At 53.3% G+C, this 13,064-nt stretch overlaps 3 protein-coding genes across 3 annotated transcripts; 2 read left to right on the top strand and 1 right to left on the bottom strand.

The window, feature by feature from the left end:
* Window positions 1-337: 337 nt before the first annotated feature.
* BDY24DRAFT_67699 (cell cycle checkpoint) lies at window positions 338-2,835 on the bottom strand. Its single transcript, XM_076645058.1, has 9 exons — window positions 2,688-2,835; window positions 2,498-2,609; window positions 2,376-2,388; window positions 2,080-2,283; window positions 1,891-1,995; window positions 1,610-1,793; window positions 921-1,061; window positions 735-776; window positions 338-545 (listed from the first exon to the last, which is right to left on the bottom strand). Exons 1-9 carry the CDS (start codon window positions 2,728-2,730, stop codon window positions 475-477), a joined length of 915 nt encoding a protein of 304 aa, XP_076496571.1. The 5' UTR covers window positions 2,731-2,835; the 3' UTR covers window positions 338-474.
* A 70-nt stretch (window positions 2,836-2,905) lies between these two features.
* BDY24DRAFT_389974 (cytoplasmic protein) lies at window positions 2,906-8,041 on the top strand. The gene is made up of 22 exons (XM_076640605.1): window positions 2,906-3,187; window positions 3,281-3,610; window positions 3,697-3,716; window positions 3,805-3,935; window positions 4,007-4,098; window positions 4,175-4,485; window positions 4,580-4,589; window positions 4,667-4,749; window positions 4,847-5,026; window positions 5,119-5,291; window positions 5,392-5,608; window positions 5,678-5,821; window positions 5,892-5,953; window positions 6,025-6,273; window positions 6,341-6,567; window positions 6,636-6,733; window positions 6,809-6,880; window positions 6,951-7,091; window positions 7,172-7,258; window positions 7,331-7,396; window positions 7,478-7,642; window positions 7,724-8,041. The coding sequence occupies exons 1-22, from the start codon at window positions 2,956-2,958 to the stop codon at window positions 7,967-7,969; spliced, it is 3,336 nt and encodes a 1,111-aa protein (XP_076496570.1). The 5' UTR covers window positions 2,906-2,955; the 3' UTR covers window positions 7,970-8,041.
* Window positions 8,042-8,540: 499 nt separating this feature from the next.
* BDY24DRAFT_389968 (GMC family oxidoreductase) lies at window positions 8,541-13,019 on the top strand. Its single transcript, XM_076640604.1, has 19 exons — window positions 8,541-8,792; window positions 8,900-8,978; window positions 9,246-9,351; window positions 9,499-9,520; window positions 9,644-9,755; window positions 9,950-9,973; window positions 10,107-10,136; window positions 10,254-10,337; window positions 10,481-10,613; window positions 10,688-10,823; window positions 11,005-11,014; window positions 11,088-11,231; window positions 11,315-11,624; window positions 11,696-11,845; window positions 11,957-12,083; window positions 12,155-12,168; window positions 12,236-12,463; window positions 12,527-12,553; window positions 12,628-13,019. Exons 1-19 carry the CDS (start codon window positions 8,711-8,713, stop codon window positions 12,994-12,996), a joined length of 2,187 nt encoding a protein of 728 aa, XP_076496569.1. The 5' UTR covers window positions 8,541-8,710; the 3' UTR covers window positions 12,997-13,019.
* The last annotated feature ends 45 nt before the right edge of the window (window positions 13,020-13,064 follow it).

Raw genomic sequence — 13,064 nt, 5'->3', positions numbered from 1 at the left:
AAAAGATGTGGTGGTCGTGGTGGTTGGCTGAAAGAAGAGAGGGACGGAGGCTCGTCGAGTTATCAATCGTTCAGAGGGCGAACGGACCAAAGTTTACGCGAGGAATGCTAGGGTCAGGAGGCAAGAACGGGTTCAGGTCTCGGCGGAACTGAAGAGAGGTCGAAAAAAAGAACTGCGCCAAGGAGGAAAGGAAGGGAGGGCGGAGGGAAGCCGGTAAAAACAGCAACGAGAGAAAGCTTGGGCTGAAGGTGGGCTGAAAGAGAGGCGAGGAGATGAACTCACGTTTTCGAACGACGCGACTGCTCAAGACCTTGGGGCATACAAGATGGAGAGATCTTGCAAGCTGAGGACCCCTGAAGGCCCCCATGGAGAAGGAAAAGCGTGAAAGTCGTCAAGATCGAGTCCAATCAACCGGAAAGGCCAAGCCGCCTCAAGCCGCCCTTCCTTCGTCCCTCCCTCCCTCCTCCCTCGCTCCTAGTCGTCCTGATCCCCATCCACGGCTGGGATGAAGAACGTCAAGACTCCTCCGTGCTCCTCGTGTTCACCTGCCAGAGCGAACGAGCAAAAAAGGGACGAGCAAAAGAGAGAGGAAGGGGAGTGAGAAAACGCGCGTCGCGAAGGAGAAGGGATCTCGGTTCGATTGAAGGTCCGGCCTCCTACGAGCTCAGAGCTCTTGCGAGGCGACAAAGCCATAGAGAAGAGGACCGAGGTCCAAGGATGGGAGAAAGACTGACCGATGTAGAGGTACATGATCAGAGAGTGGCCTTCGCAGATACCTGTACCGAACCGAGGACAAGAGAGAAAGAACGGAGATCGTCAGATCAAGTCGAAGCGAGGGAGAGGGAGAAGAGCTTCCTCTCTTCGCGTCGTTGGGAAACGCTGAAGAAGAGAGGGAGAGAAGCAAGTCGAAAAGCACTCACAAGCGACCGTCGAACCCATAATCGAATGAGCGTGCAAGAACCTGAGCAGAGATTTCACCGAGACCTGAGTGCTGAAGAAGTGGGAAGGGTCCTCAGAGCGTTCTGGTTGCTGTTGCTGAGATCCGTCGCCGCTTGAGTTGACTGTAGAAGTTCGAGCACGTGAAAGAGGGAAGGAGAAAATAGATAGGGGAGGCGTTAATGAGCTGGGCTGAGAGCGAGAGATAAGGAAGAGTCCAAGAAAACCAAGGCGGGAGGTTGGTCGGGTGATCTCGACGCGTTTCTCCTGGTGGAGTTTCGTCGCACGAAGCAGAAAAGGTCCGACTCTTGGGATACATCCCAAATTCTGCCTCGAGGGTGTGAAACTGACGGGGGGAGGTGCTCGATGAAAGGAGGGGGATGAAGGAGAGGAAAGCCAAGAGACGCGTCTCGAGACTTCGCTCGCTCCTTCGCTCTCCTTCAACCTATCCCTCCTTTGGCCCAAGAAGAGGTCCATCCACTCCATGAGCAGAGGCTCGTATGCGAAAAGGGAGGCGAGGAAGGAAGATCGGCGAGACGAGGAAGAAGACAAGCGACGCGTCGCGTCTCGACCCAACTCCCTCCCTCTTCCTCCTTCTTGCCCTCCATCTAAGACAGTCCAGCCGCACCACGAATCCTCCTGAAACGAAGAAACATCGACCAAGACCACTCACCAACAGAAGGAACCTTCAAACCTCCCCACTCCGTCTCGACCTCCACTCCCTTCGCCTCGTTCTGGCCAGCCTTGAACGTCAACTTTCCTCCCATATTGGCCGAGATCGTTAGGTGAGGAGAGAGTTTGGCGAGGTGTTCGGTAACGGTTCGGACGGTGGCGAGAGGGGGGAGGAGGATGTGGATCTGGTGAAGCGACGCGTTGACGAGGTCAGCGTTTGGGGAGGGAAGAGAGACGAATGAAGGGAGCTGAATGGAGAAGTAGGAGAATGTGTGGGCGTACATCGGGTTCAGGGCAAAGCGGTTCTCTGAGGAGTTCGATCTCGTTGGGTTTGAGGACCTTGATGTGATGTTCGTGAATGAGGCGAGGAGGTCGACCTCGTTTGGTCTGTTATATGCGACCAAATCCACTCAAATTAGCTTCTATCTCTGTCTCGACCCTCCTCCGGCACATGACAGATCGAACACTCACATCTCCTCCAATCTCCCATATCAAAACAGGCTTGAGATGACCTTGTTCTCCCACGGGTCTCTTTGCGAGTTTGACGACGACCTCTCCCTTCCCTTGCATGGCTGAAGCTGAGTTGAGGACGGATAGAAGATCTGAGATGGAGGTGGAGAGGTGGATTTCGTTGTTCTGGTTGGATTCGATTCGGTAGGCGGTGAAGAGGGTCGTCTAAACGAACGAAGGAGAGGGAGGAGGGAGGGGGTGAGCTCGAGGTGATTCACGAGAGCTGGACAGAACGACTCAGGACGGTGAAGACGTACGACTTTGACTTGACTGGAGAGAGGAGAATAAGCAGAAGCAGATATTCAGCTTGATGAGCTCTAAGGATGTATAGGTGGACGAGAGAAACGAGGAAGAAGAGGTGGAGTTGAGTTGAGCTGACCTCCAGACTTGAACTCCTCCTTCGGTCGCATCGTGGCAGATGAGATGCATCTTTTCCTCCCCGAATCTCATGATGCACTTCTGGGACAGTCTCGAAACAGATTTAACGATTTCTTTAGAGGTCCAAGCAGGGTGGTAAGCTCTCTTGGAGAGTGGAGCAGGAGGGAAGGAGAGAGAGGAGCTCGACTCACGAACGAAGGTCGAGACCTCGGAGACTGAAGCTCTAAACCTCATGGCGATGGAAAGAGTGGGTTTGTTTACTACGAGTTTGGATGGATGTAGAGATGAGAGGCGAGTCCCATTGAGCTGTTTTCGAGCCCGAGATGGAGAAGGGGAAGATGTGGGTGGAGGGAAAGGAGGAGGGGGACGGTCGAGCTCATCAAGTTTCGAGTCGCTCTCCTTCCTTCCCCTTCAACACCCTCCCTCTCCCTTTTCGTCGGCTTTTTCAGCCGTTGTTTTATGTTCTCTCGGTCCCTCGGAATCTACAGATCATCCCGACTTCACCAAATCACCGCTCGGTCTTCGCTCTTTGGATCAGCAGCTCGTCTCGTCTCCTCCTTTCCTCCTCCACCTCATCGATCCTCCTCCTCCCCTTCTCGTCGTTCTTTCAGCATGTCCTCGGCGATGCAAGTAGACGAAGTCGTTCCTACTCTTCAAGAAGGACAGACTACCTTCGGTAACTTTGAACTTGGTTCGTTCCTTGTTTCTTTCATACTTCACCAAACAAAAACGAAGGAAGCTCACCACCACCTCTCCTTCTCCTTCCCTCTGTCCTCTCCTTCAGTCAAAGCCTTCACGGCTCCCAACTCTACCATCACCATTCAAAAATGGCGCTCTACCAAAACAGGCCTCTCCTTCGTCTGGTCAGGAATTGACGGTCCCATCGTCTCTGGAACCTTTACCATCCCAACCGAGGCCTTTGACGATCTGGGTCGACCTCACACTCTCGAACACGCCGTCTTCCTGGGTTCCGAGAAATATCCTTTCAAAGGAATCTTGGACAACCTCGCCAACAGGTCCTTCGCAGATGGCACCAACGCTTGGACGGACACTGACCACACAGCTTACACGATCGGGTGTGCTGGAGGGGAAGGGTTTTTGAGGATCTTGCCAGGTCAGTCGAGCGCAAGAAAACAGGTCGAAGGGTTTGGGGGAGCTTGGTTACTAACCCTAGATATTTTCTTGTTCTCCCTCTACCAGTCTACATCGATCACATCCTCGTTCGTTCCCTACCCTCTGTTTCTCGAGCTCGAACGATCCGCCCGACGACGCGCGTCGCTCACTCTTTCCCCTTCTTCATCTCTACAGTACCCTACCCTCACCCACGAAGGATTCGTCACCGAAGTCCACCATGTCAATGGGCTTGGAGAGAACGCCGGTGTCGTCTATGCTGAGATGCAGGCGAGAGAGAACCAGTCTGGAGATCTCATGGCTCTCAAGTTCGTCCACACCCTCGGTTTGTTCTTTCCTCTTTCTTACTGATCTCTGACTTCCTTTTGATCGACCACAGGATGCAGCGTTTGGTTTATCCCTCCAAGAACGCCTATCGATCCGAAACCGGAGGACTTATGGCTGCTCTTCGAGAGCTCACCATCGAGCAGAGTTCGTCTTCCTCCCTTCTCCTTTCTCCTCTCTCTTTCTCTCAACTCATCACCTTCCCTTTTTCGTTCATCTCCAGTCCGAGCCTATCACGCCTCCCTCTACGTCCCTCACAACCTCACCCTCCTCATCACCGGTTCCTCCTGCCCTCTCCCCTCCCTCCTTCAAACCCTCCAAACCGTCGTCGAGCCTCGAATCCTCGCCATGTCCCCTCCCAAAGCGGACGACTGGAAGCGACCTTTCGTGGAGACCAGTACGAGTGACGAGGTCGTGTGGGAGAAGGGGGAGAAGAAGGTGGTGGTGGAGTTCATGGAGGCCGATGAGAGTGTTGGGGAGGTGCAGATTGGGTTTGGAGAGGGAGTCAAGAGAGGGGATTTGGTTGGGGAGTTGGTGAGTTTGAAGGGTGAAGTTGCTGGGATGACTGGGAGAGGGAAGAATTTCACTGACTTGGGGTGGATTTTGTGCTTTTGGGGCTGTTCGGTAGGCTATTGATGGTGAGTCTTGCTTCGACGCGTTTCTCCTCTTCCTTCTGTTCTCTCGAACTGACCTCTCTCTCGTTTTCTTCTTTCAGTCCTCACCACCTACCTCACCGACTCGCCTATCGCTCCTCTCAACAAGGAGTTCGTCGAGATTCCTGAGCCGTTCTGCACGTCGGTTCGTTTGCCCTCTTCCCTGCCTTTCTCCTTTCCATCTCGTTCTTCCTTCCTCCCTTTCTTCGCTAATCTCATTCCATTCGTATTGCACCGTATAGCTCGACATCTACACTGCCACCCGAGTCAAGACTAATGAGCTCACCATCTACCTCGCTGACGTCCCCTCCGAGCACCTTGAGTCCGTCGACGGTCTCGTCAAGAAGGCTCTCGCCAGGATCGGAGAGGAAGGAGTCGACATGGAGAGGATGGGGATGGTGCTGAGGAGGGAGAAGAGGCAGGTAAGTTATCGTTCTCTCGCACTCGTCTCGTTTTCGAAGAAGAATAAATGAAAGAAACTGACGACCTGTTCATCTCGTTTCGTTGTTCGCAGACTTTGCACAACCTCGAAACCCGACCCGACAACATCGTCTCCCAAGCTGTCATCGCCGACCTGCTCTACGGAAAGCTCGATGGATCGGAGCTCGAGAGCTCGTTCGACATCATGGAGCACTACGCTGTTTTGGAGAAGTGGACGGCGAAGCAGTGGAGTGATACGCTTGTTCGGTTCGTTCGACGCGTCCTCTTCCTTTCTCTCGTCAATTCCACGTCAAAGCTGACCTCTTCATTCCCTTTTCAACTCGCTCCTTCTCGTCGGCACTCCCAGATACTTCGTCGCCGCTCCCTCCATCACCGTCGTTGGAAAGCCCTCCGCCGCTCTCGCAGCCAAGATCGAGGCTGACGAGAAGGTTCGACTGGAGGCTCAGCGAGTCGAGTTGGGAGAGGAGGGTCTGAAGAAGAAGGCCGAGGCGCTGAAGCTTGCTCAGACGTACAACGAGAGGGAGATTCCGAAGGAGGTTCTGGAGTCCTTTGAGGTTCCTAGCGTGAGTCGAGTCGGGCCCTTCTTTTCCTCGGGAAACGAATGCTTACTTGCTCGTTGATTGGTTGAACAGGTCGACAGCGTCTCGTGGATCGAGGTTTCGACGGCTGTGAACGATCCTCGAGTTGGAGGCGACGCGAAAGCCAGCGAGGTTCAGAAGCACGTCGATGAGGACGGGAAGAAGCTTCCGTTCTACGTTCATTTCTCGAACGTCAAGGTGCATCTTCTCTCTCCCTCCTAGTTCCTCGGACATCTCACTGATCTCTTTCCTCTCTGCTCAAAACCAGTCCAACTTCCTCTCCGTCGACGTCTACCTTTCCGCCATCAGCCTCCCGGCTCACCTTCGACCGTTCGTTTACCTTCCCTCTCCTCTCCTTCTTCAATCACACACAGCTGAACCTCTCTCTCTCTCCTTCGCAGATACGCTTCCATCTGGCAAGACTCGTTCTTCTCCCTTCCCATTGTTCGAGCCGACGGATCCAAGCTCTCGCACGAGGACGTGATCAACCAGCTCAACGACCAAACCGTCGAGTACTTCACCGACTTCGGAGCTGGAGGAGCCTTCGAGGAACTCATGAGGATTCAGCTCAAGGTCGAGAAGCATCAGTACGCTACTTCGGTTGGATGGTTGAGGGATCTCATCTTTGGATCGGTGTTCTCGATTGATCGGTCAGTCTCATCCTTCTTCTTGTGCTCCTTCACCCGAAGCTGACCTCTCTTTCTTCCTTATCGTCAGACTTGAAGTCACCGTCGCCAAGCTCGTTCAGGAGTTGCCTCAGAGGAAACGAGACGGAGATACTGTCGCTCGAGCCATCTCGGACTCGCTTCTCTTTGAGGAATCCAAGTCGACCGCTGCTTCGAACGGTCTCCTTCGACAGCTCGAGTTCTTGCCTGAGCTTGCTGCGAAGCTGAAGGAGGATCCTGAGTCGGTCGTGAAGGATCTTGAGGAGTTCAGGGCGATTAGTGAGTCGGACTCATTCCTCGACGCGTCAATCCTCGAGACTGACCTGCGACTCGTTCATTTCCGTCAGTCACCAAGCCCGAGAACCTTCGAGTCGCCGTCGCTGGAGACATTGTTCGGTTGGATGCGCCTAGGTCGACTTGGACGAAGGAGTTCAAGACCCTGCCTGTCCGTTCAATCCTTTCCTCTTCTTTCCTCGTCGAGCGTCTTGACTGACGCGCTGTTTCCTTTTCGATTCAACAGCAAACTCCTCTCACTCCTCTTCCCTGGTCTAGGGACGCTCTATCTCCTCTCGGAAACCAACCTTCCAAATCTGTTTGTCCATCTTCCCGCTTTCGAGGCTCGAAGCTCGACTGATCTTTCTTGCTTTCCCCTTCTTTCGCAGTGCGTCCTTGCCTCCCTTCCTTCCATCGAGGGAAGCTACTCGATCCATACCGCCAAGGGTATCTCCGGATGGGATCACGCCGATCTTCCCGCCCTCGAGGTCACCAAGGGTCTTTTGAACGCTCTCGAGTCCTACCTTTGGGTGAGTCACCTCGTCCTCCTTCGAGCTCAGCGGACGAATCTCGCTGACGAGATATCTATCGTTCTTCTTACCTCTTACAGAAATACATTCGAGGATCTGGTCTCGCTTATGGTTGTGGAACTTCTGCTTCGATCGAGGCTGGAACCGTCGGATTCTACGTTTTCAAGGTGCGTCTTTTCTCGTCCTTTACCTCTCACCGTTCTCACGCTGAATCGCGTTTGTTTCTTCTTTCTGTACAGTCCCCCGACGCCTCCAAAGCTTTCGCTGAGGCTGCTCGAGTCATCAGGGGTCTCGCCGATGGAACTGTTCGTCCTCTTCCCGTCGACACGTCTCGATTGCGCTTGAAAACTGACCGTTACTCTTTCTTCCTTCTTTGTGGTACGCAGATCGAGCTGGACGACAACATCATTGACGCCGCCAAGAGCTCTCTCGTCTATGCCTACGCCAGGAAGGAGAAGAGCATCGCTGCCGCTGCCGGCCAGGCTTTCGGAAACGAAGCTCTCAAGGGACTTTCTCTCACTTCGAACAGGGAGATCCTCGCTCGAATTCAGGTCAGTCTCACTCTCTCTTCTCCTAAGTCGTTCGTTTCCTTCCTCAAGCTGATCTCTTCTTCTGTTTTCCTTCTCTCCCAGTCCGTCACCAAGCCCGAGATCCTGGCCTCACTCCAGACCTACTTCCTCCCTCTCTTCGACCCTTCAACCTCTGTCGTGGCCATCGCTTGTGCCCCCGGAAAGGCCGACGAGATCGTTGCGGCGTTCACCAAGTTTGGGTACGAGGTGGAGACGAGGGTGTTGGCTGTTGGAGGGGACGAGAGCGAGAGTGGAAGCGAGAGCGGGAGTGAGAGCGGGAGCGGGAGTGAATCGGGGAGTGATCGTTGATTAGCAATAGATTGGTAGATCTTTTCGAAGCGATTTTTTATGGAGCTCGTCAGCATTCTTCTTGCTGGGTCAGTCTTTTTTCGAGAATGAGAAGGAGAATCGAGACACGACGCGACGTGCGAGCCTCGACGCGTCGTTCTCGTCTGCGCGTTCCATTCACTGGGGTCCTACAGACCTGACGCTCTCGATGTTGATCAAGTGGTATGCCATCTTTACTGGGACTCGTGATACATCTGGAAAGGAGGAGAAAACGCGTCTTGCGGATTCAAGAGGCTCAACGAGCCGCATCTCCCTCCCGACGAACCCCTCGGATCTCGCTCCTGAGCTTTCAGAGACTCCCGCCGAGAAAGTCTGCTGCTTCTGGCATTGGTCTTGAGTATCTGACGATCTCAATGATCTTCAGAACGTGTGCTGACCTGAAAGTTGCGAGGTGGTAACCTCGGAGAGGGAGGGAGAGCGGGGAAAACACAGGTCAAGCTCGGTCGCGTTCTTCTCACCTCTTCGTTTCCTTCTCACCCTCTCTCTATCACCCCCTCTCTCGGCTCGCCAGTACTTCGTCCTTCTTCTTCTCCCTCTCAGCCAGCACCAGTCCTTCTATTCCCTTGTCTCCTTATATCACGGCTCTCCCGACTTCATACCTCGGATTCGTCTCTCCGGCCGCAGGCTTTCTTTCCCCTTCCTTCACCCCTCCTTCCCTCCCTCCCTCCCTCCCTCAAGCACCCACCCTCTTCAAAAACCTAGATGCTCTCCCTACTACCTATCGCTCTGATTGCTTCACTGCTGCAGCTTCCTCAAGCTGAGGCCGCTTACGGAGGAAACCCTTGTGAGTTCAGAGTCGGCGTCGAACGAGCTTTTTTGAGCTCACTCCTCCTCCTTCTCGATGTTGTCGGTCGCTCACCTCCTTACTTCGATTCTTTCCTCCCTTCTCAGACCGGCAGATGGCTCATCGGTCTATCGTGAGCTCACCAACAACCGTCGATGGTCAGAGCTTCGATTTCGTGATTGCTGGGTGAGCATTTCTCTTCTTTCTCGCGAGCTCAAACAAAGGGTCTTGCCGACAGCGCGGAGAGCTCGATTTGAGAGCTCGAGCAGCTTTGCTTTCAGACTTCTAGAATACCTTTCACTGACCAGAGCCTCTTCTCACGTATCCCAAACCTTCCTCTGCATTTTTTTTTGCTCTCCTTCCCTTCGTTCGACCAACGACCTCCCCTCCGTGAATCGTCACCTCGCCTCCTCCTTCCTCCTCCCTCGTCGTCCCATGTTTTCGCCTTTGCAGAGGAGGAGTCGCTGGTCTCGCCCTCGCTGCTCGGTTGAGTGAATGGTCGAATACGACAGTCTGCGTTATCGAGGCTGGAGGAGATGGAAGTGATGTCCAGGACCAGGTGAGTCTTGGAATCCAGGAACGAGGGAAGGAGGAAAGGGGAAAGAGGCTGGTCGCGTTTCAGCCCATCCTGGCCTTGGCTTCCTTTTTATCTTTCTTCGGCGAAGAGCGACGCGCTGACGTCCTTCTTTGCCTCTCTCTGCTATAGATCGATATCGCTGGATACTCTTGTAGGTCGCTTTTCTACTCCCTTGCCTCGCCCGAGGCTGTCCCCCCTTCTTTGACGCTGCGCTGATCGAGTTCCGCAACCACTTTCCTTCCTCGCTCCCCCCCTCTCTCGCCTGACGATTCAGACCTCAATTCTCTCACCAACACGCCTTACGATTGGCAGTACAAAACCACTGCTCAGGTTGATACGAACGGTACCGTCGTGAAGTGGCCCCGAGGAAAGGGACTCGGAGGAAGGTTCGTCGCCTCCTCCTTCTCCTCTTTCCCTTCTTTCCCTTTTTTTTTTTTTTTTTTTTTATTTACTACGAAGTGCTTTTTTTTTTTTTAATTTTTTTTTTTTTTTTTTTTTTTTTTTTTTTTTTTTTTTTTTTTTTTTTTTTCTTACGAGCTGACTTCTTTTACGTCCTCCGTTCACTCATCCCTTTTACCAGTGGTGCTATCAACGGTCTCTTCTGGTCAGCAGCCTCTCCTTTCTCTCGTGAAACCTTTAGAACGAGGACGACACGCTTTTTGGGGAGACCTGTCACGCCCCCTTCTTCAAACCCATCAGAACTAACATCCTTCCTTCCTCTTCCCTTCTCAATATAGGACGAAGCCCTCAGAAGCTGAATATGACGCGTGAGTCATCAATCTTCTGCCGAAACCACAACGTCGCTATTTCCGATCTCGGATCCCCGTTCATGCTTCTCGAAGACTAGAATTGACCTTAGACGGCTTTTCTCGACCTTCCTTCAGTTGGGCCACCCTCAATCCTGATGGAGAAGAGACTTGGAACTGGAGCGAGATGGACAAGTACACGCAAAAGGCGGAAACATACAAGTGAGAGCCGCGTCTCTTCTCCCTCCTTTCCTCTCTTTGTTCTTCACTTCCTCCCCCCTGTTCGGATAATCTATCTACCTCTCCCTGTTTCTCTGTGTTCATTTGCTCACGCTTGTTGGTTTCGTATGTTTTCTTTCGTTCAGTGCTCCCACTGCTGAGCACATCTCGTCGTTCGGAATCATCGCAGACGCATCGGCTCACGGTTCGTCAGGTCCTATCCAGAGTGGCTACCCTGCCTATCTATACTCAGTTATGGAGAACTGGATTCCTACTTGGGTAAGCTCGCTAGCTTGATCTCGTCTCCAAGGCCCCAGCTGATCCTCGTCCTTCCTCGTCTTCTCTCTCTACAGACTGCTCTCGGTTTCACCGCTAGAGACCTTCACGGAGGAAACACTCATGGAGTCAACATATCACCTTCGACGATTCGAACGTCAAACCAGACTCGATCCGACTCGAAGGCTGGCTACATTACTCCCCTACCCCCTCGTGAGTGGCTTTCTCGAGGCTCGCAACCATCGATCTCGTCTCGCCTCGAGAGCTTATCGCCCGAGAACCTGACGAGGACGAAACCAGGCTGTGAAGAGCCTAGCTCTTGCCTTTCCAAGCTCTCTTTCTCGAACGCTTACTGACATTTTCCCGTCTTCGACGCGTCTCTCTCTTCTCTCAGGCTCAAACCTGTTCGTTTCTCTTCGACGTTTCACCTCGAGGTTTCAATAGACTGACATCCAAATTTGTCCTCATACGTTTTAGCGTGATCCTCACTGGATACCAGGTCACCAAGGTCAACTTCAACTCTACAACTTCGGGAGCCGCTGTCGCTGGAGGAGTCTCGTTCTCTGCCTCGAAGGGCTCGACCGTTTACTCCGTCACCGCCAACAAGGAAGTCATTCTCTCGTAAGTATAGATTTATTTGTTCTCTCTCGACTAGATAACTAGAGCTGACTCCGTTTCTTGCCGCTCGTTGTGCTCGTTTCCAGGGGAGGAGTCGTCGGTTCTCCTCAGATCCTCCAGCTCTCAGGAGTAGGACCTGCCGACTTGATGACCCAGTATGATATCGACTCCGTCGTCGATCTTCCAGTCGGATACAACCTTCAAGACCACTTCTCGACTTCCATCTCGTTCTCGGTCCCAACGGGAACCGTCGTCTGGGGAGAGCTCCTCAACACCACCAACGCGGCTTCAGCTCTCGCCGAGTACACAGCTGGAGACTACGCCGACTCGGAGTGGACGTACGTTAACGGCGGCATAGGTTATCCAAGTTTGGCTGATATCACCACGGATTACGCTGTTCGTTCCTTCTCTTTCGCCTTCTCGAACGCTTCCCGCCTTTCCCTGACGCGTCGCCTTCTTCTCTTCAGACCTACGCCTCCACCGCCACTTCTGCCCTCGCTTCCAACGTCAAGCTCATGACTGGCTACCAGACGCTTCCCGACAACGTCGCTTCCGGTCTCTCGGATCAGTACGAGCTTCAAAACTCCTGGCTCTCGACCGACGTAGGACAACTTGAGGTGAGCCTTTTCTCCCTGTCTCTTCCTCTCTCCGAACAGCATCTACCTCGAGCGGGAAGCTCTCCCTCTGAACGTTGCATAGACTGATTTTTCGTCCTTTCTCGCAAACAGGTCATTTTCAACGCTCTCTCGGGGACCTCCAACGTCGCCATCCAAATCGCACTTCAGCATCCTTACTCTCGAGGAACGATCATGATCAACACCACTGACGCTTTCTCTGCTCCAGTTATCAACCCTGGTACGTCGTCTCCGTTGCGGTCCCTCTTTATCCATCCGATCTGACCTCTCTGCCCCCATCTTTCGTCTCAGGCTACCTCGGACTCGTTCGTTCACTCCCTTCATGTTCATCCCCTCTTCGACGGTTGCTGACGTACTTCGTTCTCTCTTCAGGGCTACGACGTCGACATCATCAACAAGGGAATCGTCTTTGCTAGGAAGATCGCCGCCACTGCTCCCATGAGTGCTTTGACTCTCGTCGAGCAGGCTCCCTCGGCTGGCCTCGTCGATACCGCGCTCAACACGTGGATCGGGACCTCTGGATCTACGGAGTACCACCCTCTCGGAACTTGCTCGATGTTGCCTCAAGCGAAGGGAGGAGTCGTTTCGACCAAGCTCATCGTTCGTTTGATTACTCTCTCTCTTCTCTCGCCGAGACTGACCTTTCTTCGTTTCTTCTCTCAGGTCTACGGAACTACCAACCTTCGAGTTGTGAGTGCCTGCCTTTTCAGCTCAACTGCCTCGAACCTTTGCCGAACTCAAACCTTCTTCTCTTTCTTCTCCAGGTCGACGCGTCCATCATCCCTCTTCATCTCTCCTCTCACGTCATGTCGCCTTCCTACGCCATTGGAGAGAAGGCTGCCGACCTGATCAAAGCCGACATGCTCAGTGCTGGTGCGTCTTCTTCGTCGTCTTCCTCCGCGTCAGGAACAGCAACAACCACGACAGGGAAGACAGCTTCTTCGAGCGCTGCTGCCGCCACTGCTATCGCTGGAAGCTCGAACGGAGCCGTCGTCACGACTGGAATGAGTGCTACTACAAAGTCGGCTGTGATTGGTGGAGCAGTTGGAGGTGTTGGGGCGATCGCTCTCGGTCTCGTGAGTTTTTCGAGTCTCTCTTTCTTCGACGCGTCTTTTTTTTTCCCTAGAGGCTAACCGTCTTCACTCTTTCTCGCTACAGCTCGTTTTCTTCTTGATCAAGAGGCGGAACAAGAAGCAATAGA

Source organism: Mrakia frigida (assembly GCF_051309035.1).
Source record: "Mrakia frigida strain ATCC 22029 unplaced genomic scaffold BDY24scaffold_16, whole genome shotgun sequence".
Lineage (NCBI taxonomy): Eukaryota > Fungi > Basidiomycota > Tremellomycetes > Cystofilobasidiales > Mrakiaceae > Mrakia > Mrakia frigida.
This window is presented reverse-complemented; position numbering and strand designations above follow the sequence as displayed.